General features: G+C 39.3%; 1 protein-coding gene across 5 annotated transcripts; it reads left to right on the forward strand.

Moving 5' to 3' along the window:
- Nucleotides 1-666: 666 nt before the first annotated feature.
- SAAL1 (serum amyloid A like 1) lies at nt 667-26662 on the forward strand. Of its 5 annotated transcripts, none has more exons than XM_054439815.2 (12): nt 667-916; nt 3485-3598; nt 10184-10267; nt 14698-14777; nt 16538-16597; nt 16735-16850; nt 17515-17695; nt 19801-19883; nt 19972-20160; nt 23293-23489; nt 25504-25596; nt 26514-26662. In XM_054439815.2, the coding sequence occupies exons 1-12, from the start codon at nt 782-784 to the stop codon at nt 26604-26606; spliced, it is 1425 nt and encodes a 474-aa protein (XP_054295790.1). In that variant the 5' UTR covers nt 667-781; the 3' UTR covers nt 26607-26662. The 5 variants fall into 5 exon arrangements, with proteins under 5 accessions (XP_054295790.1, XP_054295791.1, XP_063527180.1 ...); XM_054439816.2 differs by having other exon boundaries at nt 718-916; nt 23296-23489; XM_063671108.1 differs by having other exon boundaries at nt 733-1135.

Genomic DNA, 26662 nt, shown 5'->3' on the forward strand with positions numbered 1-26662 from the left:
GATACATGGAATAGCCCATACCAACAGTCATTGCTGCTACAACAAAGTTGGACTGCCATACGCATGTGGATCAGGTGATGTTATATTTTAGTATTTCCCCTGCTCTTCAATTTGCATAATCCATATGCAGCAACTACTGCAAAACGTGCCATTCCACTGGGGACAAATGGTGCCTCTTTAGCTTTTCGAATCACTTTGGATCCCTGGAATCCCTCACAAGCCATCCAGCTTCCCCTACGGATATTTTTAGGAATGGCAACAGTGGCCAGAGATCAGAGGATTATATTATTAGGGTTATACAACTTTTATATAAAAAACGTGGCTTCTGACCAGGCGCGGTGGCTCACGTTTGTAATCCCAACACTTTGGGAGGCCGAGGCAGAAGGATCGGTTGAACCGGATGTTTGAGACCAGCCTGGGCAACATAGACCAGAAGGCGAATAGAAGAAGTCCGCTAGCTTTGAGATTCACATCTGGTCCTGAGGCTTCCTCCCTGCTCCCCACTCTTCCTTCTTCAATCAGGCTAAGAGCTCCTGGAGAAATGGAACACCTGATTCAGTGGGGGTGACAAATAATTATGAGTATGTTAGTGCCTGGGTCCTGGGTAGGATGGGGTGGGGGAGGTCAAGCCATACTGGCTGGCTGGCTGGCCAGGCTCCGAACAGCAGGGGGCGCTGTAGGGGGAGTCCCGCCGGGTGCGCTCGGCGCTCTGGCACTAGGGCGCCGGTCGTCTCCTCCGTAGCTTCCGGCACGGCCCTAGAGCGCGGGACGCGGCAAAGTCATGGACCGCAACCCTTCGCCGCCGCTGACGGGTCGCGACAAGGAGGAGAAGGAGGAGGTGGCCGGTGGAGACTGCATAGGGAGCACGGTCTACAGCAAACACTGGCTCTTCGGCGTCCTCAGCGGACTCATCCAGGTGTGGAAACTGGCAGCACGCGTGGGCTCTCCCTACATTCCCCAGGCACCGGGGCTCCGCCTCTGGCGGCTCCTCCTGCCCCGGGAGCCGCCATCCCCACAAAGACCCCTCCCCAGGCGTGCGCTGCGGGACCTCGCCCCTTGCGTTTCTCCGGCCGCTGCGGACCCCAAAACTATCAGGGCCCCGTCGGGGGCTCTCGACACAAAGGGAAGTATAATGGTAGGGATGCTGAAATACTTGCCGTTCTATTTTGTTTTCGCAAGTTCTCCAAAAATACATGATCGTGTAACTGCATTGCTCGGGTTTTGCTCCCCATCCCCACTGTCATTTCTGAAGCCCAGGTCTTTAATTTATATATTTCATGGACTATCGTTGTAATAGAATAAATGGTGACTTTAGGGTTATACAACTTTTATATAAAAAACGTGGCTTCTGACCAGGCGCAGTGGCTCACGTCTGTAATCCCAACACTTTGGATGGCCGAGGCAGAAGGATCGCTTGAGCCAGGAGTTTGAGACCAGCCTGGGCAACACAGACCTGGTTTCTACAAACTTAAAAAAAAAAAAAAAAATAGCCAGTCCTGACTGTGCACTCCTGTAGTCCCAGCGACTCAGGAGGCTGAGGCTGGAGGATCGCTTGAGCCTGAAGTTGGAGGCTGCAGTGAGCTATGATCCAGCTACTGCACTCCAGGCTGGGGGACAGAGTGAGACCCTGTCTCAAAAAAACAAAAAACGCAGCTTCATTACCCACTAGCTGCAGGTCACCTAACGGCTCAGAACCTCTATTTGTCTCTTAATTTCTATAAAATAGGATTATAATATTTATATTATTATATATAGGGTTATTGTGTAGGTTAAGTGAGATTATAATGGCAATAGAGTGTTTAGCATGGTGTTTGGCTTATAGGAGGTTGTCAGTAAATGTGAGTTTTCTTCTCCCCATGTTTCCCTAATTCGTTCCTCTGCTTCTCTTGTCTATCCTCTCCAGTCAATTTTCTACACAGCTGCCAGAATAATCTTCTTTAAAGGCAGGGCTATTCATGATACTGCTCTTAGTTCTCTTTGCCTAGGAGAAAAATGCGTGTTTCTTGAAGCTTGGAATCCAGGGCTGTTTGTACATTTTCCAGCCTCATCTTCTCATGATACACTGTGTTCCATCAACACCGAACTGTTCACCATCCCCAAACATGCTAGGCCCTTTCTTAACTCTGAACTCTGGTGCTTTCCTCTGAATACTCACTTCTCTCCTTCTTCACATGACAAACTACTATTCTTCCTTTAAAATTTAGCTTAAATATCAACACCTAAGAGAAGGTTCCCCATCTCCCAGGAATAGGTCATTGGTCCATCATTTTTGCTACCACAACTCTGTCCACAATTCAGTTGAATCATTTTGCCTTTTCTAATATGACTATCCCTTTACATGTCTTTCCCCACTAGATCCTAAAAGTTAAAAAAAAAAAAAAAAAAAAAAGCTTAAACGTAAGGGATTATATCTTACTCGTCTTTGTATATCTACCCCAGTGCCTAGCAACAGTATTTACTTTGTGAATGTTGAAAGAATAGATCTACCCAAGGCACTACATTTTTAAAAGAAGATTTTTGCAAGAGAAGATACTTTGCTGATAGCCTCTTTGTGACTTCTAAACGATTATGGGTTAATATTAAAGTAAGTCCTCACTTAACATCAGTAGGTTCTTGGAAATTGTGACTTTAAGCAAAATTACTGATAATGAAACCAATTTTACCATAGCTAATTGATATAAACAAGAGTTAAGTCCCTGTGGCATATTTGTGGACACAAGAACATCACCAAACTTCTAAATGAGGACCTAAAACACTTCTAATATTAAACATTGAGATAAATGTGAGCTATAAATACGTTTAGGAAAGGTTAATAAAAACAAGATAATTATTTACCCAATTTTGGTGAGTTAGTGAGTGATGGTGGTTGTAGTGATTATCACTACAACCTTTATTCTTTGATTGTGTTAAATCAAGGAATAAATGTTTACAAAGCAAAAATGACCACCTCTTACTACTGTACAGTCCAAAAACAATAACAAATAAGGCAGGCTTACTGAGCACTTTCCTACCACATAATTATTGTCGTGCATCTCTATGATTATTGTCTTCTTTACAGATTTTTGTTTTATAATAATTTGTATTCATCCATTTCCCAACCCACTTGCTCTGGTTCAAGGTTGAGGGTGGCTGGAGCCTGTACCAGCAGCTCAAGGTGCAAGGCAGAAACCAGCCCTGGACAGGATGCCATCCCATCACAGGTACACACACACCCACACTCACTCAGATTGGGACCGTTTAGACACCAGTTATGCTAATGTGCAAATTTTGGGGATGTAGGAGGAAACTAAAGTATCTGGAACAGACTCATGCATACTTGGGGAGAACATGCAAACTCCACACAGACGGTGGCCCTGGCCAGGAATCAAATTTTTTTCTCATCAGCGTTACAAGGAAATGTTATTTGATCACCTGCTGTATTTGGGTACCTGGTTAGTATTGTAGACAACTTTTATTCATGTTTTCTTTCTTTGTGTTTCTGAAGATTGTTAGCCCTGAAAACACCAAATCTAACTCAGATGATGAGGAACAGCAGACGGAGCTTGATGAAGAAATGGAGAATGAAATTTGCAGAGTATGGGATATGTCAATGGATGAGGTATGAGGCTGGAAACAAAACTCTGAAGACTGTTGGGTGAGGAGATGGTGAATGGATGTTTTAAAAATGGTTCAGTCTTTCACTCTGGGGAAAGGCTTTATCTCCTGTCTGTAATCACACCCATATATGATATAGGGAATGAGATCCCAGGAGCTATAAATGCTGAACTTCTGTCTTTGAGGCTGGAGGATCTGAGCTCTCAATAGATTCGGACTAAATACGTAGCTCTTCTGAATGTATTCCTACACACATGTAGGCCGGGAAAGTTCTGATACTTACCTACCTAAAGAGAACTCTGGCCATATATTTGAGAGCAGGTTAGGAGTTAGAAGACCACTAATATACCATGATAATATTAGAAGGAGGACAATAAATAATTATATGTCTATAATTGCAATATTAATCATTGTGTTTTAATATGTGTATTTTATTCTATAGCTCAAAAGCATTTTCATGTATAGTATTCTATTTGATCTTCACAATAACCCTGTGATGTAGGTAGTACCCTTATTTTACAGTTAAGAAAATAGAAGCCAAAAGACATTAAATGACCTGTGTAATCTCTCTTGTTTTATTACCTGGACTTTTGCAATAGCTTCCTGATTAAAATCCTTGTTTTAATCTCTTTCACCTCCCTTCTGTCCTCTACGATGCCACCTGTGTTACCTTTTTTTCCAGAAATGCAGACTTAATTGTACTCATTTTCTTAAAATTGTCAATGGCTATTCATTGTTTCAGTCATTTTATTTTAAACTTTATTGAGGTATAATTAACACACAAAAAACTGCATATTGTTTTGAAGTATCATTGACATTGATTTTTTTTTTTTTGAAATGGAGTCTCTATCACCCAGGCTGGAGTACAGTGGTGCGATCTCAGCTCACTGCAACCTCCGCTTCCAGGGCTCAAGTGATTCTCCTGCCATAGCCTCCAGAGTAGCTGGGAGTACAGGTGTGCGCCACCAATCGCTGTGAATTTTTATATTTTTGGTAGAGACAGGATTTTACCCTGTTGGTGAGGCTGGTCTCGAACTGCTGACCTCAAATGATCCACCTGCCTCGGCCTCCCAAAGTGCTGGGATTATAGGCGTTGAGTCACTGCACCCAGCCAGTAAACATTGACGGATGTGTACACAGATTAAGCTGTCACTGTAATCAGGATAGAGAGCATAACCATCACCCCTAAAAGTTTCTTTATGGTCCTTGGTAGTCTCTTCCTCTTGCCTCTCCATTCCTCCATCTCTCCAGGCAACCACTGATTGCTTTCTGTCACTACAGATTAGTGTGTATTCTCGAGTTTTATATAAATGTGCTCATATCCTTTTTTTGGGCTGGCTCTTTTATACAGCATAATTATTTTGAGATTCATCCATGTTGTGTATATCAGTGGCTTATTTTTTTTTTTTTATTGCTGAATGGTATTCCATTATATGTATATACCACAATTTATTTTTTACCTGTTGATGAATGTTGGAGTTGTTTAAGGTTTATTACAGATAAAGCTGTTGTGAACTTTTGTATACAAGTGCGTATGGACATATACTTTTTTTTTCCTTGGGTGAATACCTAGAGTGCTGTGTTAGTCCATTCTCATGCTGCTATAAGGAAATACCTGAGACTGAGTAATTTATAGAGGAAAGAGGTTTAATTGACTCTCAGTTCAGTATGGCTGGGGAGGCCTCAGGAGACTTACAATCATGGCAGAAGGGGAAGCAGACACCTTCTTCACACGGTGGCAGGAAGGAGAAGTGCGAGCAGGGGAAATGCCAGACGCTTATAAAACTGTCAGATCTCATGAGACTCACTCATTATCATGAGAACAGCATGAGGGAAACCACCTCCATGATTCACTTACCTCCACCTAGTCTTGCCCTTGATACATGGCGATTATGGGGATTGCAATTCAAGGTCAGATTTAGGGGGGGACACAGAGCCAGACCATATCAAGTGGCATGGCTGGATCTTATGGTAGGTGTATGCTTAACTTTTTAAGAAACTTTCAGATTGTTTTCCTAGCAGTTTTTACCATTTTACATAACCACAAGCAGTGTATGAGACATAATTCCAGGTCCAGTTTCTCCTCAACCTCACCAACAGTTAGTATGGTCAGTCTTCTTAATTTTAGCCATGCTAATAAGTATGTAGTGATAGCTCATTGTGATTATAATTTGGACTTCCTTAATTCCTAATGATGAGTATCTTTTCATGTGTTTATTTGTACTCTGTGTATCTTTTTTGGTGAAGTACCTGTTTGAATCTTCTGCCTGCTTTTTAATTGTGTTGTTTTCTTACATTTTCTTCTAAAAGTTTTATAATTTTAGGTTTTACATATAAGTCTGTGATCCATTTTGAGTTGATTTTTGTACAGTATATGGTGCAAGGATGGATTGAAGTTTATTTTTTTGCCTATGGATATTCAGTTGTTCAGGTTCATTTGTTGAAAAGACACGATCCTTTCTCCACTAATTGCTTTTGTGTCTTTGTCAAAAATCGGCTGTCCGCATACTTTATACTTTGAAATCTTTTCTTTTTAAAGATAGACATCTAGCACTATAAAGTTTTCCCTAAATATTTATGCTTTATCAGTATTCCACAATTTCTGATATGCTGTGTTTACAATTTTTTTTGAGACAGAGTCTCGCTCTGTATTTTTTGTAGAGGTGGGGTTTTGCCATGTTGGCCAGGCTGGTCTTGAACTCCTGGCCTCAAGTGATCCGCCTGCCCCGGCCTCCCAAAGTGCTGGGATTACAGATGTGAGCCACCATGCCCGCAGAAGTTCAGAATACTTTCTAATATTCTTTACTTTTTCTTTGGTTCATAGATAAGTTTCAAATATTTGGGAATGTTTCAGTTATCTTTCTGTTGCTGTGGTTGGTGAACACCGAATCGTTTTAAATGTGTTGAGACTTGTTTTATAGCCCAGAATATGGTTTTAATTGAACATGGTAAATATTCCATGTTCACTTAAAAAGCATGTGTGTTCTGCTCTTGCTGAGTGGAGTATCTTATTCTCAATGTCAGATCAGGTTGGTTGAGAGTATTGCTCAGATCTACTTTCTGTTCTACAATTATTGATAAATTATGGTTAAACAAATTTTTTAAAAAAGAAATAAAACCTGTGTTTTAAATGAACTCTTAGGGTGAAAATCTCAGTTTTAAAATTGAGAAAACAGCTCTACTGTTTGAAGGAGGTTATTGGGGCGGGCAAAGTCATGTTCTTTGGCCTCCTTTTGCTCCCTTACAAGAGGTGCCCTTGAGGCACCACTCAGAACTGAGCTCTCCACTGACCATTGAGGTCTCTGGCGCAAAGTCTAGTGAGTTTATATCTCAGCCTTGTCTCCTATCATTCTGTAATCACGAATTCAGTGTGCAAGGACCAGAGACCTCCAGATACTTCCTGCACTTTCACGTGTCCGTGGGCACTATTCATGCCGCTCTGCTTAGAATGGCTTCCAGCTGGCAAAATCCTTCTCATTGTTTATGGTCCGGCTTCAGTGTCACCTCCTCTGTGATGCCACCCCAGACATTCCAGTCAGAATTAATCTCTCTTGTTTCGGTGTTCCCACAGAATTGCTTCACTCTGTTACATGTGTCCTCTGATGGATTTAAATTCCTTCTCATCAAAGCATAATGTCACCCCTTCTGAAATATCTTCTTCAATGTTATGTCTAAAGTAGCCCGCTTTATCTTGGTTTCTAGCACATAACATCTTATTTTCTTTGTAGCATTTAGAAATTGTGTAGTTTAGTTGTTTTACATTTATTGTTGGTTCATTTCTTTAGAATGAAAATTCCATGGGACTGAGCCCTTATTTAGCTTGTTCACTGATGTGTCCCCAGAACCTAAAACAGTGCCTATTAGGTTTTTCAGAAAATATTTGAGGAGTAATGAATGAATAGATGAATACCTGAGAGGTAGCATGTTGTGCTGGTTGAGAACATAGTCTCGCTGGGTACTTGCCTGTATTCCCAGCTATTTGTGAGGCTGAGGCAGGAGGATCACTTGAGCCCAGTAGTTGGAGGCTGCAGTGAGCTATGATAATGCCTGTGAATCTGTGAATAGCCACTGCTCCAGTATGGACAGGATAGCAAGACCCCCATCTCTTTTAAAAAACAAAACCATAGGCTCAAATCAGACTCATATGGGTTCAAATTCTAGCTTTGCTCTACTGAGACTGTATAATCTTGGGCAGGTTACTAAACTTTTTAAACTTCAGTTTGCTTATGAGTATAATGGGGCTAATAATGATAACTAGTTGATAGAGTTGTTTTAAGAATTAAATGAGATAGCATACAAGCCACTTCACTGTGCCTGGCATTTAATACTTGTTCAATGAATGTTAATTTTATTACTGTTGGTGTTGATATTGTTAGGCCACCCTTGTGCTACTCCAGGAATTACCATTAAATTAAAAAATTTCTGCATGTGACAAAGAATTGCCCACAGGACAGCTTGATCACTTACAGTGAAGAGAATCTGCCATTATGACTTTCAGTTCAGAGTGTATCTTTGAAAATACTATTTTCTCTGACCATGGTCTTTTAGTAAGTAGAGTGTGTCTCTCTCAGTCAGTTGTCTGGCAGGTTACTGGTTTCAGTTGCTGTGGAGAATAATTGCCTCTCTCTTTGAGATGCTCCAGGGCCCTTAATTTTCACATAAGCCATGCAGCTTATATTTTAAGTTAAGGCTTCTCAAATATACACCTCAAATTTAGTGAAAATCTGAAGCAGTGGACAGCCAGAAACTTAATTTTATTTATATATTTTACATTGCAAATCCCCAAGCAAACTGACTTAGCTTTTGTGTCTTACATTCCTAGGTGAGTTTTGGCCCATTTGGGGCCACATGTCCACTCACATGTCACCTGTGTGTTATGCCCCTTTATGCACTGTGGCAGACTCTGTAGGAAGAAGTTATGAGGCTGCCACAGTTACATTGTGATCAGAATTTTTATTCTGTTGATGATTTTGAAAACACAAGTTCTGGTTTTGGACAGGACCCTATAGCAGTTCTTGACTTCTTTCCCCTACCGTGTTTTAAGCTCTTGGAGGACAAGAAGGAATTTTGTTTTTGTCTGAGACAAAAGTCTCACTCTGTCGCCCAGGCTGGGGTGCAGTGGTGAGATCTCAGCTCACTGCACCTTCTGCCTCATGGGTTCAACCAATCCTTCCACCTCAGCCTCCTGAGTAGCTGGGACTACAGATGGTACACCACCATGCCCAGCTAATTTTTGTATTTTTTGTAGAGATGGTGTTTCACTATGTTTGCCTAGGCTGGTCTCGAACTCCTGAGCTCAAGTGATCTGCCTGCCCTGGCCTCCCAAAGTGTTAGGATTACAGGTGTGAGCCACCTCACCCAGCCAAGTTTTACTTTTTTTTTTTTTTCCCCTTTTTTTCTCGCTGTATCGCCCAGGCTGGAGTACAGTGGCAAAGTCATGACTCACTGCAACCTCGACCTCCCCAGGCTCAAGTGATCCTCCCACCTCAGCCTCCCAAGTAGCTGGGACTGCAGGCATGTGCCATCACACCTGGCTAATTTTTGTATTTTTTGTGGATATGGGTTTTCACTATGTTTGCCCAAGCTGGGCTCAAGTAATCCACCTACCTCGGCCTTCTAACCAGCCTCCCAAAGTGTTAGGATTACAGGTGTGAGCCACTGCGCCCAGCGTGTTGCTTTTTTCCCTTGTCCCCCACTTCTAGCTTAATACCTGATAGGTAATCACCAAATGTGTTTGAATGTGTTTAATGAGAATTCCTAGTGGGCAGAAAAATTATTAAGGTAAATAGATTTGGGCAGAAAAGAGTGGGATAATCCTCTGGAGTATTGTAGGTAGTTTAGATTTGTTTATGAAATTGTTCCATTGTCTGGGACCAGTTACCATAAAGAGTAAATAGATTCGGGCAGAAAAGAGTGGGATAATCCTCTGGAGTATTGTAGGTAGTTTAGATTTGTTTATGAAATTGTTCCATTGTCTGGGACCAGTTACCATAAAGAGTAAATAGATTCGGGCAGAAAAGAGTGGGATAATCCTCTGGAGTATTGTAGGTAGTTTAGATTTGTTTATGAAATTGTTCCATTGTCTGGGACCAGTTACCATAAAGACTCTCTAACATCACTTTTGTCTGTTGACACAGTTCCTAAGCCTGTGATTTTTTTTTTCTTGTGTCTACAATTCTAATTTTATTTATTTTTTTATTTTTTTTGGAGACAGAGTCTTGCTCTGTTACCCAGGCTGGAGTGCAGTGGCATGATCTCGGCTCACTGCAATCTCTGCCTCCCGGGTTCTAGTGATTCGCCTGCCTCAGCCTTCTGAGTAGCTGGACTACAGGCGCATGCCGCCATGCCCGGCTAATTTTTTTGTATTTTTAGTAGAGACAGGGTTTCACCGTGTTGCCCAGGCTGGTCTTGAACTCTTGAGCTCAGGCAATCTGCCAGCCTTGGCCTCCCAAAGTGCTAGGATTACAGGTGTCAGCCACTGTGCCTGACCTAAAATTCTAATTTTAATATAGAATTTTATGGTTGCCTAAGCTTTGGGGTTTAGGGAGGAATATTCAACATCCAAGCTAATAATCATTTTTCTTTTCAGGATGTGGCTTTATTTCTCCAAGAATTTAATGCTCCTGATATATTCATGGGAGTACTGGCCAAGTCCAAGTGTCCTCGATTAAGAGTAAGTGTGTACATTTCTAAAGCCTTCTTCTTTGAAGCAATAAGAACAGATAGTGCTGGATAGTCATTTATTTTTCTCACTTTGATTTTCTACTGACCATAAATCAACAAATCAGCCTGTAGATGTTAATTGAACATTGCCAGGTCCTAGGTAATTTGCTATTTACATTTTTTTAATTTTATTTTTGAGACAGGGTCTCACTATGTCTCCAAGGCTTGGAGTGCAGTGGCGTGATCACGGCTCACTGCAGTCTTGACCTCCTGGGCTCAAGGGACCCTCCCACCTCAGCCTCCCAAGTAACTGGGACTATAGGTGTAAGCCACCACACCCAGCTAATTTTTATTTTTATTTTGTGGAGACAAGAGTCTCCTTATGTTGCCCAGGCTGGTCTTGAACTCCTGGCCTCAAGTGATCCTCCCACCTTGGCCTCCCAAAGTGCTGGGATTATAAGCGTGAGCTACATGCCTGTAATAATTTAAAATGTTAAATTATTAATTTAATAATTTAAAATTATGAGAATCATAGAATTTTAGATTCAGGCCGGACCAGGGAAATTAGCACTTTCATTTACCAGCTGTGGAGACAAGTTAGGCATAACCACTGTTATGCTGCTAGTATGTATCAGAACAAGGAACAGAGCCTGGGCCTTCCATTTTTCAGTTGATTTCTTTTTTACTGACAAAATCCACCATTGCTTGAAAACTATTCTAAACTCAGCCTGCTGCTCAAGACTTCCACTCTCTGAACCTAACTCATCTTTCCAGCATAAAATCTGGATAGCCAGATAACCCTTCTGATTTAGCCAGACCTTTCTACTCCCTATCTCACACTGTCTCCGAGCCTCCCTTTGTGTGCCTTCTGTCCCCTCTCAGTATTTGCATCTGTTATTCACAGTGGTACTTTTCCTTCCACACCTTCCCAAGTAAGTAAGTAAGCTTTCAGTGGTCATTGCTGTTGGTAAACTGCCAAGAACAATAGATAAAGACTGAAGGAGAGGGCTTTATATACTGTGCAGTGTACTGTGCTTTATTGCCAATTAAATTGCCATGTGCTGTGCATATCGTGGATTAGTAAATATCTGTTCAATAATTATAATTATGAAAAACTGCTCTTTACTGAATACCTGGTCTTACTACTATGAGGTATACTTTTAAAGAACTAAATCTTGGTGTGTTCAGGGTCACACAACTAGGAAAGAATGGAGCTGAGATTTCAGCCTAGGCCTGACTCCAATATAACCACTGTACTGTATTTCCTCTCTTTCAGATTATAAAATGGAGAATTCCACAGTATATTTTTACAAATTGAATGTTGAATTAAAATTCTTATTTAAGTAGAATGTTCTCTCTGAATTAGGGCCTGATTAACCCTTTTTTCCATGGTTCCTTATGTTAATATAAGATTTGACGATTATGCTATTTTTGTACTGACTTTTTCTGTCTTAAATATGTTTACTCACTACTGGTATATAAAGAAATAAGCTTATATCAGGAATGGCACCTTTTAGGAGTTAGTCACATTGTTGTATATATCCGCGGGCCACCGTCTGCTGCCACAGTGATTCTCAGCCTTGGCTGCATGTTAGAATCACCTGGGACAGGGGATCTCAAACTTAAGCATGTCCCCGCATCACTAATTGCCGAGCGTCCCTCCAGAGTTTCTAGTCCAGTAGGTCCAGGATTCCTAATATGTTCCCAGGTGATGCTGGTGCTCTGGTGCATTGCCACACTCTGAGAAACTTTGCCCTAGGGAACTTTTGAAAATCTTGGGTCAGGCCACCCTAGATGAGTTAAAGCAGAATCTCCAAGTGTGAGACTCTGGGCAGCTTTTAAAGTTCCCCAGGTGATTCCAGTGAACAGCCAAGACAGAAAAACTTGATCTTTGATTGGAAGTTCAGTTATTCCCTCTTTAGTTTATAAGGGAAATATATGTGGTTTTTTTCTGCCCCTACTCACTCTTAATCTTTTCCCAACATTTGACCACCCACTTTTTATTGAAACTCCATTTCTATAGCTCCTGTGTCACCTCACTGTCGTCTCTGACCTCTTCAGTCACTTGTCTCTCACCTTTCATTGGCTTTTTTCTTTCTTCCTTTTTTATACTGTCCTGAATATGGACTTTTTCTAAGGTGTAAGCCCTGATCCTTTGTTCTCATTATATTCATTTTTGTAGTGAACTTGTGTGTTCTTTACACCTTTAAGTTGCAACTCTGCCTGTAGGAGCAAAGCCTCGACTTCCCTTCTGATAACTGATGTCACATCTCCAACTTTCTTCAGGCATTCTCTGCTTGCATGCTCTACAGTTGTCCCTTGGTATACATGGGGGATGGTTGCAAGACATTCCCCCATACTGAAATCCGCACGTACTCAATTCTACAGTCAGCTCTGTGGAACCTGTGTGTATGAAAAGTCAGCTCTGCATATTACGCAGGTTTTGCATCTTGAGGACACTGTATTTTCAGTCCAAGTTTGGTTAGAAAAAATCCACCTATAAGTGGACCCACACATTCAAACCTGTGTTCAAGAGTCAGCTGTACTCTCTAACCCTGAATTCTGTATGTCCTCAGTGATTTATGGTCACACTTATCTGATCACAAAAGTCACCTGGTATATGCTGGGTAAACAATAGCTTTCCAGGCTTTACCCTGGAAATTATGATTCAGTAGATCTGAGATGAGATTTGGAAATCTGTATTTTTAACAAGCTCCCTGAGTGATTCTTATGTTCCAGCAAGGTTGGAAACACTGTACCATCTGAACTCATTGTAGCCTTTTATGCACTTTCTTTTTTAGTTTTCCTGTCAACGGGACCAATATCACTGATGGGGAAATGAGGCAACTTGAAAGCTAGGAGTCAAGTTCAACTGCTTTCTCCCCTATCCTCACACTGGATTATTTTGCTTTCACCTTGAGAGTCTTCCTCAGCTTCATCCTTTTCCATGCCTGAGGGCCCTCCTCCTCTTGCATCTTGATAACTGAGGTGCAGTTTGGAATAGTGGTTAAATGCTCAAGCTCTGGAGCTCTGCTGTGTTCTAGTTGGAGATCTTAAGATCTTAGGCAAGTGGCTTAACTTCTCTGTGCCTTAGTTTCCTCATCTGGAAAAATGGGGATACTATTAGTACCTATCACCTAAGTTATTATATGAAATTATACACGGAAAATGCTTAGAGTAATGCCTGGCCATAATGAGTGGTAATAAACTGTTATTACATATTAATTAACTATTACTGAGATAGATTCTTAAGTTCTTTTCAACTTCTTTTCCCTATACACTAGTCTCCCCTTATCCTTGGGGGTTACATTCCAAGGCCCCTAATGCCTAAAACCGAGGATAGTACTGAACCCTATTTATAATATGCACAAATTTCCTTTTCCTTCTTCACAGTTTCATGGATAGATTTGTTCTTAGAGATCCTAAGCAACCTCAGCATACATTTTTGTTTGTTTTTCTTATGAAGTCAAGAACTTTTACCTTTTCATGTAAAGAAAGCACTTAGTGGCAGCTCCTTGGCATATCCAAATTGCCAGCATCACTACTCTTGTGCTTTGGGGTCATTATTAAGTAAAATAAGGGTGACATGAACACAAGCCCTGTGAGATACCACAATGGTCGATCTGATAGCCAAGATGGCTACTAAGTAACTAATGGGCAGGCGGCATATACAGTGTGGATATGTTGAACAAAAGAATGATTCACATCCCAGGTGAGACGGTGCAAGATTTCATCATGCTGCTCAGAAAGGCATGCAATTTAAAACATGAATTGTTTATTTCTAGAATTTTCTATTTAGTACTTTTATACCAAGGTTGATCATGGGTAACTGAAACCATGGGTAAAGAGGCACTGCACTAATACATTATGCATTTTGCCACCAGAATAATCTTTCTAAGATACCGTTTCACTATGTTGTCTCCCCTCTTTGAGCATCTTCATGATTCCAAATAACTTCCCAGATTAAGTCTAATTCTTCAGCACGGCATTCAGAGCCCTTAATCTCAGTCCTTTATACCTGCAGTATTTACCTCATGCTGTTCACCCACTTTGTGCCACAACCAGAGTACTTTATTGTCTACAGTATTCGCCATGTACATGATTCCCTTCCTGCCTTTGCTGATACTTTCCCCTTATTTGAACGTCTGTCTTTTTGTTTGCATATCTCAATCCTATCAATCATTTAAAACTCATTTTATCGATAGGAGTTCTTCTTGCATAGCTCCTGCCTTTGCCCTTTCTTGTTCTTATGTTTTTCATCCCTTCTCAAATACTGTGAGCTTGTCAAGGTTAGGGTACAGGCAGTATATGTATTTCTTTATCCTGCCTCCCCTCCGCCTTGCCCCAAAACTTGGCTCAGCAGGTTTTTGTTTAAGTTAATATTTTTGTTTATGTCTTTCGTCTCAGAGCCATTGTGACTTGTAAAATTTGATTTGGCAGGAAATCTGTGTGGGAATTTTAGGTAATATGGCCTGTTTCCAGGAGATATGTGTGTCCATCAGCAGTGATAAAAATCTTGGGTAAGTCTTACTATATAATTATGTTTTTTAATATATTCATTTATATCCTTAAGGAAATTCTAATACATAGGAAAAGTAGCAAATCTGAAAGACAGTCCTTTCTTTGTCTTGATGAACACTCTCTGGGAACTTCATTGTGTGTTGATGATAGCTAGGGGCTTCTTCAGGAGGTACTGAAATGATTCAGGATTTAAGCCTGTTTTCTTCAGTAGCAAAGGAACCTGAATTGTCAGCTGGTGGCAGTAAGCCAGATAGGGGAAGAACCAGTGGGCCAAAACTTGGATATGGGGCAGCCAACTGGAATCCAAAACAGTTTAGGGGCAGGGAATCCGATGTCTCAGCTGGAGTCTACAGAAACTAGATTTGTTGAATAATGTCATCCTGAGAGCTCTGACTTAGAGGGTAAGACTTGCCAACAACTGGAAGATAAAGGGTTGCCTCTGTGATGAAAAGACTTTCAGATTTCTGCTTCGAGGCTCGTTCTCTTCTCCATGTGTAAAGTTCTGGGCAGAAGGTTTTTTAATGGAGGAAACCCAAGTGGTTACTGTGTTCTGAGAACACCCCGAAATTATATGCTGAATTTTATGAGTGTATTAGTTTTCTAGGCAAAGTGTTCATGGCTTTTAATCGGAATCTCAAAGAAATTTGTACCCAAAATAGGTTAAGAAAACTGTTCTGGGCAGTTTTTGTCAGAGCTGGGGCGGTGAGGGTTTTATCACAGGATTCAAGTACCTGGGTTTCTCAGAAAGAGAGAACTCCTAGTTGTGGAGGGACTTTAAGATCCTAGTTCAGAGTATTTATTCCTCAGTAATTTACCATCATCCATGGAGCAAATGACTTAAGATTATGTTTGGTCTCTAATATTCTCTATCAAAAATCCAAAAATGAGAAATGTTTACAAATGTTATAAATTCAATTAAATGCTTGTCTTAATATTAGTATGGTGCAATTTATATTACTGGTGGGATATAAATTTGTTGAACCACTTTAGAATAGTTGGGCATTATCTGGTCACGTTGGAACATATGCATGTGCTGTGACCAGCTCATAGTGGGCATATATGGTAAGAGAAACTGTGCACATGTGCATCAGGATAACTCTTACAAATATTATAGGAGGATTGCTTGAATTAGCCCCAAATTGGAATCAACACAAATGTCTATCAACAGTAGCCTGGAAAAATAAATTGTGTTATTTTCACACAATGGAGTGCTCTGCAGCAATCTGTCAAAGAATAACAGCTAAAGAAACAACATGGGTGGATCTTACATGTATAATTTTCAGCAAATAAATGAAGAGTCAATAAGTATAATACAATTTATTTCATATGTTGTCTCCCCTCCTTGACTGTCTTCATGAATCCGAATAACCTCCCAGATTATGTCTATTTATTCAGCATGTCCTCTTAATCCTCTTACCTGCAGTATAAAGCAACACCAAAATATATAAAATAATAAAACTATAGAGCAAAGTAAGGAAATGGTTGCTGGAAAAATCAGAATGGTCATCATTTCTAAGTTGGAAAGAGAATTGTGATTTGGAATGGACACATGGTGACTACAGAGATGCAGCTCTGTTCTGTTTCTTGGAAACAGGAGTGTTTGCTTTATAATTATTTATTAACTATAGATTTGTGTCTTTTGAGCTTTTCTGAATATATGCTGTATTTCACAATAAAGATGTTCAAAAAATTAAATGAAAACTCTGATATTTTAAATGCAAGAAGTGAGGCATATCGGTTAACTTCTTTGTTTTTGTAGGCAGGTGTTATTGCACTGTTTGTATGATTCAGACCCACCTACTCTGCTGGAAACAAGCAGGTATGCTTTTCCTTTTATGAATTCTATAAGGTTACTCGTAAGAGTAGATAAGAAAAAAAGTTAATTTTTTATTTTCAAATTTCCTTTACTGTTTTTTTTTTTGAAAAGTAGAAATTCAACCCACGTTTACCATGTAGGTTGTTGCTTACTTGCCTTTCCCAGGCAGAAGTGGCCAGTGTTTGGGTTGAAAGGATCCGGGAACATCCAGCTATTTATGATAGCATTTGCTTCATTATGTCAAGTTCAACAAATGGTAAGTCATCATGTACTCTAGAAAAAAAATGTTTTAAATTGTATTTAATTTTTAGGAAACCATGTAACTATTTCTAGAAGTCACCTTTTTTAAAAAAGCCTTGAGTGCAAGGTAATGAAGTTTGTTTGAGACAGAATCTTGCTCTGTCACCCAGGTTGGAGTGCAGCAGTGTGATCATAGCCCACTACAGCCTCACACTCCTGGGCTCAAGGTATCCTTCTGTTAATCTCCCCAATAGCTGGGACTGTAGTCATGCAGCGCCATGCTCAGCTGATTTTAACATTTTTTGTAGAGACAGTGTCTCGCTTTCTTTCCCAGGCTGGTCTCCAACTCGTGTGTTCAAGCAGTCATCCAGCCCTGGGCTCCCAAAAGTGTTGGGAGTATAGGTGTAAGCCACCATGTCCAGCTTTTTGTTTGTTTGTTTTTTGGAGAAAGTTTTTTGATTGAAGATACAAAATTTCTTAAACTCTTGGGACACTGATAAATTCCTCATTTAAAAATGAGGAAAGATAAGCAAATTTAAACATACAAGGTAAGTAAATCACCCTTTAGAATACTGCTTTGGCAAGATTTGGTTTTCTTAGAATAGCTTTAGGAATTTTGCTTAACCCTATTGCTTTTAGCAGTTTGTTTTTCATTTCGATATCTGTTTTATTCTCTGCAGTTGACTTGCTGGTGAAGGTGGGGGAGGTTGTGGACAAGCTCTTTGATTTGGATGAGAAACTAATGTTAGAATGGGTCAGAAATGGGGGAACTCAGCCTCTGGACCAACCCCAGGAAGAGTCTGAAGAGCAGCCAGTGTTTCGGCTTGTGCCCTGTGTACTTGAAGCTGCCAAACAAGTACGGTAGGTGAGCTCTTTCGTGCAAAATGTTCTGGGAAAATGCAATTGCTAGAAGTATTCTCAGATATAAAGTCTTCTTATATTCCTTACAACAGAATAAAGTACATAGTCACTCCTTGTTACGTTAATTCACTACTACTATTTGTGATGCAACCTGTGTAGTGGTTACAAAGTTCCTGTTATATTATCATTTAGCTATAGGCTGTTACTCAACATTAACTGTGGTTTCTGTCTTATGATATTTTATGTAATTTAAATCAAAGAGAAAACATTTTCTTGTGCTTTATTTTACATTGAATATTTAACAATATCTTCATTAACGTTGCACATCATTTGTTTTTTTTTGCTCCTTGTGTTTATATGCCAGTCTTCAATAAGTGACTGATGTTGGGACTCTGATGTCTTGCCAAGAGTGATTACTAAGCCTTCCAGGTCATTAAAACTGTTTATTGCTAATCACTAGAAAATTAATTTTTAAATTGATCTGCATAGTGGGTTGCTTAGTGCATTCTTAGTGCTGAGTAAGCCACATCAAAACCTATTAATTTTGTGTCCTTTATCCAAGTGAGGATTAAATTCATCATCTTTCCCTAAACCTGCTTCATCAGTATTCTCAATCTCAGTAAATGATGTAATCATTATCCTATTTGGATAGTGTAGAAGAAATCGAGAAGCCATTACTGAATCTTTCCTGCCCCAGTATTTTCCCATTGCAGTCAACTCCCCACCCTTATTCCTGACTTTTTCTGGGATTCCATCCATGGCAATCAAGCCATTATTGTCTCTCATCTGGAGAACTGCCACATTCTTTTACTTGAATTCCCTGCCTCTATGCTTGCTTCTCCCAAGCCTAGACTTTAAAGCTGTTTTTGCAAAGTACGCACTCATCTCACTCTCATGCTTCAGTCTTTTCAGTTGGCTTCCTTAGGATAAGGTCCAGAAAAACAAACAAACAAACACAGCTTGGGTACTATGTACATCACCTGGGTGATGGGACCATCCATATTCCCAAACCTCAGCATCATGCATGTAACAACCCCCTAACATGTACCTTCTGAATCCAAAATATAAATAAATAAAATAGGGGAAAAAAGAATAAAATAAATGAAAAATTCTCAGAAAAATAAAGTACAGCCTATAGACCCAGTAGCGCTATCCTTATTCCTTGTACTCTGCGTTTCAGTCATGTGAAGTTTGCTTCACTTCTTCAACTGAACCAGGCCCTCTTGTCTCCAGGCCTTTGCACAGTATGTTTCCTCCACCTCAGACACTTCTTTGCCCCTTCATGTTTCTGTGTAAACATAATTTTTCTTAAGATACCTTCCCTGACCCTGCAAACTAAGTCTCCTTGCTTTGTGAAGTTCCTAGCCCTATAGTGCTACATTAGTACCACTTCATTGTAATTACCCCGCTTGCAATCTTCTTTCCTTTTGGAGTATAAACTTCATGAAGGTAGGGATAACATCTTATACATCTGTTTTCTCAACTCCTAACATAGTGCCTGAAATTTGTAAGTACTTAAATAAACATTTGCCAAACCATTGTTTTAATTGTTCACTGTCTTTTCACTTGTTTGGTTGAAGAACTAAGATTTTGAGTTTCCAAACTATTTAGATTTTTGAGAATCCAAACGGTTGATCATAAGAATTAGACTTACACGGTTTTAGTATTCTCAGCTAGGGAGCTAGGATAATCCTGAGACATTTTCAGCACATCATTATTGTTGATGCATGGTGCAGTGGACCTTACATTCATACTATAAAAATCGCAGTCATTTTTTGTTCTGATTATTCAAGCAAACCAAAATGATAAAGTATCAACTAGCAGGTTTCTGCATTGTTGCTTTTGTGAGATAGAGCCAAAAAGTTTTTTTACTTCTTGTCCTGTGTGTGTTGATTATATTATATAATATTTGTTTATTTTTTGCTGTTTCCCCTATTAGAATATAAAAGCTCTAACGAGCACAGAGACTTCATTCCTTTCCTTGTTTTATCCTCAGCACCTTGAACAGTGGCTGGCAGAGTAATAAATATTTATTGAATGAAGAATGATTGGAATGCCCTGGACAGTAAAGTTGTTGATTCAGTGCTTTTACTTTTCCTATTTAGTTCTGAAAATCCAGAATGGCTTGATGTTTACATGCATATTTTACAACTGCTTACTACAGTGGATGATGGAATTCAAGCAATTGGTAAGGTGGTTTATCGGGATGCACTACAGTTACTCATTTAATTGTTTGATGATTTTAAAGTACTGCTTTATTTGTCCTCTTTATTAAGTACATTGTCCTGACACTGGAAAAGACATTTGGAATTTACTTTTTGACCTGGTCTGCCATGAGTTCTGCCAGTCTGATGATCCACCCATCATTCTTCAAGAACAGAAAACAGTGCTAGCCTCTGTTTTTTCAGTGTTGTCTGCCATCTATGCCTCACAGACTGAGCAAGAGTATCTAAAGATAGAAAAAGGCAAGTACAGTTTCCCAGGCTCATACTGTTTTTCATTTCATTTATTTCTCCCTTTTAAAAAACGCTTTCTTTTCCCTAATTATAAAAATATTACATGCTAAACTTCAAAAATTTATTTTATTATCGTATTTATTATTTTATTTTTTATTTATTTTTATTTTTTGGAAACAGAGTCTTGCTCTGTTGCCTAGGCTGGAGTGCAGTGGTACAATCTTGGCTCACTGTAACCTCTGCCTCCTGGGTTCAAGTGATTCTCGTGCCTCAGCCTCCCAAGTAGCTGGGATTACAGGCACACACCACTATGCCCGGCTGATTTTTGTATTTTTTCAGTAGAGACGGGGTTTTACCGTTTTGGCCAGGCTGGGCTCGATCTCCTGACCTCAGGTGATCCACCCGCCTCGGCCTCCCAAAGTGCTGGGATTACAGGCGTGAGCCACCCCACCTGGCCTATTTACTTATTTTAAAGCCAGAGTCTTATTTTGTTGCCCAGGCTGTAGTGCAATGGCAGGATCATAGCTCACTGCAACCTTGAATTCCTGGGCTCAGGTGATTGTCTCACCTCAGCCTCCTGAGTAGCTGGGACTACAGGCACATGACACCACATGTGGCTAGTTTTTAAATTTTTTATAGAGACAGGGTCTCACAATCTTGCCCAGGCTTGTCACAAACTCCTGGGCTCAAATGACCCTCCTGCCTTGCCTTCCAGAGTACTGGGATTACAGGCATGAGCCACTGCACCCTGCCTAAAAATTTATAAAAAATATCAAGGAAACATGATGTTTGTAATCTTACCATCCCACACATGCACATATATTTAATTCTGCTTTTTAGCCAACATTTCATTTAGAAATATAAAATGAATATTTTCCTATGTAAACACATATTCTTTCACAGAATGATTTTTATGACCACAATTAAATTCATGATTCGTTTAGAATTTATTCTGGTGTCACATGTGAAGTGTGGCTTTAATTTTTTTTTCCCCCTTTGATAACTTTGGTACTAGTGGTATCAGTTTTTTCCCAGAGGGCTACCCAGTTATCTCAACATCATTTAGTGAATAATCCAGCTTACCCACACTGATTTGAAATTTCATCATTATTTTTTAAATTCCCCTATATATTCTATTCAGTTCCATTGTCGTATTGATATATTAGTAGCCATAGTGTTTTTAAATATTAAGGTTTTATGTTTTAATACCTAATAAGGCAAATTCCTCTTCATTCTAAGTTTTCAGAATGTTTTTAACTATTCTTATCACTAACTTTGAGTTCCAAAAACAAAAACTTTCTGACATTTTTGTTGACATTGTGTTAACTTGGTAGAATATGTTATGCCCTTTCATTTGTTCAGGTCTTTTTTGTGTCCCTCAGTAATGGTTTCTTCATATAGATCTTGGATATTTCTTGTTAGTTTCATTCCTAGATATTTTATCTTTTGGATTTACTATTGTCTGTGACGTATTTTCTTCCACTGATTATTGTTGTTGGAATATATGAAGGCTATTGATTTGTGTATATTAACTTTGTATCCTGTAACCTTACCAAATTCTTACTATTTTTAGTAGTCGTTCCAGTAATAATCTTTGGGTTTTATCTGATAGTGGTTTGGTTTAAATTAGATATATTTTATCACTTGTCTATCTCTGGTTTATTCTTCTTGTCTTTCTGGGTTGCCTAGAATCTCTGGTGTAAAATAATAGTGATGGTAGAAAACATCCTTACCTTCTTCCTGATTTTATTAGGAATAATCCTAGAGTTCCATTGTTAAGCATTATTGGGTGTAAGATACATGTTTTACAGCCAGGTGCTGTGGCTCACACCTGTAATCCCAGCACTTTGGGAGGCTGAGGCCGGCAATTACCTGAGGTCAGGAGTTCAAAGTCAGTCTGGCTAACATGGTGAAACCCTGTCTCTGCTAAAAATACAAAAATTAGCCAGGCTTGATGGCGCACGCCTGTAATCTCAGCTACTCGGAAGGCTGAGGCAGGAGAGTTGCTTGAACCTGGGAGGCGGAGGCTGCAGTGAGCCGAAATCGCACCATTGTACTCCAGCCTGGGCAACAGAGCAATACTCCGCACCCCCCTCCAAAAACAGATGTATGTCTTACCATTTAAGGAAATATTAATCTGTTTCTATTTTATTAAGAGTTTTTAATAAAAAAGGAATGTTGAATATTTTTAAGATCTTCATTTATAGATAATGTTACCTCATTGAGAAGGTGGCATTGAGTACAGTCCTTAGGGAGAGAATGGAGGGAGTCATGTGCATACTTGGGGAGAAGAACATTCCAGACAGAGGGAATAGAAAGTGTAAAAGCCCTCAACCAGAAGTATGCCGGGTATTTTTGAGGAGGAACAGTGAGATCCCATGTGGCTGGGGTGGTTTAGCAAAGTAGCACATGGAGCCAGAGAGGTAGAGTATGGAGGGCCTGATTTTGCCTTTTCCTCTGAATGAGGTGGGGAACCATGGTGGATTTTAAGCAGAAGTTGCATACACATGAGCTGACTTTAATAGGCTGCTGTTTTGATGAGAAATGTAGGGAGTCATGGGTACAAAAGGGACATGAGTTAGGAGGCTTTTAGAGATTCTTGATAATTGACTCATAGCAAGAAATGTTATAACTTGGACCAAGATGGTAACAGTGGTAGTGGTAGAAAAATCCTCTGAGCTAATTTTTTTGTACTTTTTGTAAAGACACGGTTTCGCCATATTGCTCAGGCTGGTCTCGAACTCCTGGGCTCAAGCTACCCGCCCAGCTTGGCCTCTCAAAGTGCTGAGATTACAAGCGTGAGCTACCACCCTTGGCCTCCTAGGCTCTTTTGATTGCTGATGCTTCATTGCTTTAGTTCTCAACTCAATGTCACCTTGTCAGAGAGCTAGCCCTGCTAGGCTGCTATATTATATTCCTCTTTTATTTCCTTCATAGAACTTAACCAAAACCTGAAATAGTCTATTTTATTTACTTATTTGAAAGTATAAAAATGTAAGCCTCTTATAGGCTGACATCTTGCTGATGTTACTACTGTGTCTGTAATACCCAAAATAATAACGTCTAGCACTAATTCAATACGTATGAATGAAAAGCCAAACTTAACTGGCCAATTCCATGCTTCTTGATTTGTTTATACAGTAGATCTTCCTCTAATTGACAGCCTCATTCGGGTCTTACAAAATATGGAACAGTGTCAGAAAAAACCAGAGAACTCGGCGGAGTCTAACACAGAAGAAACTAAAAAGACTGATTTAACCCAAGATGATTTCCACTTGAAAATCTTAAAGGATATTTTATGTGAATTTCTTTCTAATATTTTTCAGGCATTAACAAAGGTAGGAAAGAAGTATTGATGATGTCATAAGCAAAAGAAAGTGTGGGTTGCTTAACTCTCCAAACTTTATTTTTTTTAAATATGAAAATAATATATAATTTGGGAAAATAAAGTAAAATCTTAATATCACCATGAGTTTATAATCTTAAAAACAACTAGCTGATGTAGTTTGGTATATTTGTGTGACAGACATATGCCTATGTTTGCATGCATGTATTTTTATAAATGCATTTTTCATATACTTTAACCCAGCATATGCAATTTTTATAGACTACTGTTTTCCCTTAACACTATATTATAAACATTTTTCTTGATTCTAGATGAAAGACTTTTTACTGAGAGCCAGTTTAAACCTAATTTACCAAATAATCAGTTTTCAAAATTTACTGCAAACTTCTCTTAAGGAATATTCTCCCTGAATATGTTCAATGGTTATTAACATTCTTCCTTTGACCATATTTTTTCTATCCATATATTTGGAAAGAAATGTATTATGAATATGTTATGAATATAGTATGAATATAAAATGTTATAAATATAGCTGTGAAGAATATATTTATTCATACCTACTGAATTTTTTAAAGAGTATTTCTTAAGAAGTTTCTCTTGGCCAGGCACCCATAATCCCAGCACTTGGGAGGCTGAGGCAGGTGGATCACTTGACCCCAGGAGTTTGAGAACAGTTTGGGCAACATGGCAAAACCTCATCTCTACAAAAAATACAAAAATTAGCTGGGCATGGTGGCATGCGCCTGTGATCCTAGCTACTTGGGAGGCAAAGATGGAAGGATTGCTTGAGGCTAGGAGGTCGAGGCTGCAGTGAGCCCAGACTGTGCCACTACACTCCAACCTGAGCGACAGAGTGAGACCCTATCTCAAAAAACAAAATGAAACAAAAAGTTTATCTTATTCTGGTGATTTTTTTTTTATTAGTTGTCTTGCTTCCCTTTTCCATATTTGTATTTTCCAGATTTGGGGTTATTACCTTAGCAGGTTTTACAGAATTTAAATTACTGGATTCAACATTATAAATGTGAAGATGGCTAAGGCGTAATGGCCATATTTTGTCAAAATGCTGTTTACATGTGGAAATGTTGGTTTTACTTGACCCTTATTATTGGGTATTCTAATTTTTATGTCAAAGTTCAGGTAATAAATTGTGTCTTACTTTGATTTGCATTTTTAAATTAATGAGATTGAAATATTTGGATGTCGTATATTAATTTTGTTTCCTACTTTTTTATAATTTATCCATTTTGATTATTTGTATGAATTTCTTCGGTAATAGTGTATCTTTTCCATATTTATTGCATGTATTTTTTCCCATTTGCTGTTGCTTTTGTTTTTTGGAGCAAGGGACATCGATATTTCTTAACTTTTAAGTGGTAGGAACATCAAAGAAAGGTGGGCTGAGAATACACGAGTGCTATGTCATGCAAATTCTTATGTCATATTTAGGGGATTTAGACTTCATCTTGAAGAAACTGAGGAGCTACTAAAGATTTTTTTCTTTTAAGCACCAAGTGATACAATCAGTTTAGAAAGATTACTCCAAAAGCAATAGAGAGGAAGGAGTAGAGATAGTTGAGGCTGGAGGGCAGGAGATCAACTAACAGGCTCTTGTGGTTGGTAATCTTCAAGAATAATCTGAAAAGTGATGGCAGCCTAAACAATGGAAGTTTGAATGGAGAGGAGGGATGGGGATAAGAGAGATTTGGTAGAATAGAACTGAGCACTTGCTGGGAGGGGTCAGCAGGAGGGGAGAAGGAAAAGTCTTGGTTGTGTTCCAAGTTTGTAGTCTGTGTAGCAGGGTGGATGGTGGTGCCTTTCACTAAAATAAAGACGAGTGGAGAACATGTTTGGGTTACATAAGCCTCCTTGATGTTGGTGGGTTCAGGTGGGACATTTGAAATGCCTGTGAAGTCAGGAGGGAATTGAATATCCTGATTTGTTTTTATTCACTAGTTAAAGCTTGAAAAATTTTCCTTTTTTGACATTAAATCTTGTTGTTTTAGGAGACGGTGGCTCAGGGAGTAAAGGAAGGCCAGTTGAGCAAACAGAAGTGTTCCTCTGCATTTCAAAACCTTCTTCCTTTCTATAGCCCTGTGGTGAGTATGGGTAAATGTATAGGTGGCCAAGTTTCGTAGGATTACTAAATGTTTTCAAGTAAGCACTTGATTTCGAGGTCATTGTCAAAAATGATAGTATATACAATTTATATGACTTAATGCCTTTATCAGATAGATGACTGCTAGAAACAGAAAACCAAATACCGTATGTTCTCACTTAGAAGTGGGAGCTAAACCATTGGATACTGTGGACATACAAATGGGAACAGTAGACACTGGGGACTACAGGAGGAGGGGAGGGAGTGAGGGCAAGGGCTGAAAAACTACCTATTGGGTACTAAGCTCACTGCCTGGGTGACAGGTTCATCTGTGCCTCAAACCTCAGCATCATGTAATATACCTTTATAACAAACCTGCACATTTAGACATTTAGACTCCCCTGAGTCTACAATAAAAGTTGAGGGAAAAAAAGATGACTACTGGAAAATTCATAATACTATTGGGAGTAACAATTCTAAGAGGAAAAACATAAGCTCTGAATTTATAGTACTCCTTTCTGTTATGAAGTAGGTAGCATCTATATTAAGCCAAAATCAGATTCTTGGGAATAGTCGGTAGGTTTTTATGGTTTTTCAAATGACATCACATTTCCTACCGTTAGAATCAGATTTCAAAGTAGGAACTTTTACAGGAAAATGAAGGACAGAATGTGGGAACAGACTGTAAAGAGGAGGCAGGGGGAGAAGTACTAGCTCAAGAGTAAAACGGAATGGGAAAGCATAGTCATTTCCTTGAGAATGTTTTAGAAGACTGCTTAGGAAGTACTGTTACTGTCATTTGGAGATCTGCCAGCATTTCTTTTCCATTGGACCATTTAGAAACCACAGGTAGAGCAATCAGTACCTTAAAGCACATTTTTCTCTTCTGTGTTTGATTTTTTTTTGTTTGACTCACAGGTGGAAGATTTTATTAAAATCCTACGTGAAGTTGATAAGGCGCTTGCTGATGACTTGGAAAAAAGCTTCCCAAGTTTGAAGGTTCAGACTTAAAACCTGAATTGGAATTACTTCTGTACAAGAAATAAACTTTATTTTTCTCACTGACA

This window comes from Pongo pygmaeus, chromosome 9, assembly GCF_028885625.2.
Source record: "Pongo pygmaeus isolate AG05252 chromosome 9, NHGRI_mPonPyg2-v2.0_pri, whole genome shotgun sequence".
Lineage (NCBI taxonomy): Eukaryota > Metazoa > Chordata > Mammalia > Primates > Hominidae > Pongo > Pongo pygmaeus.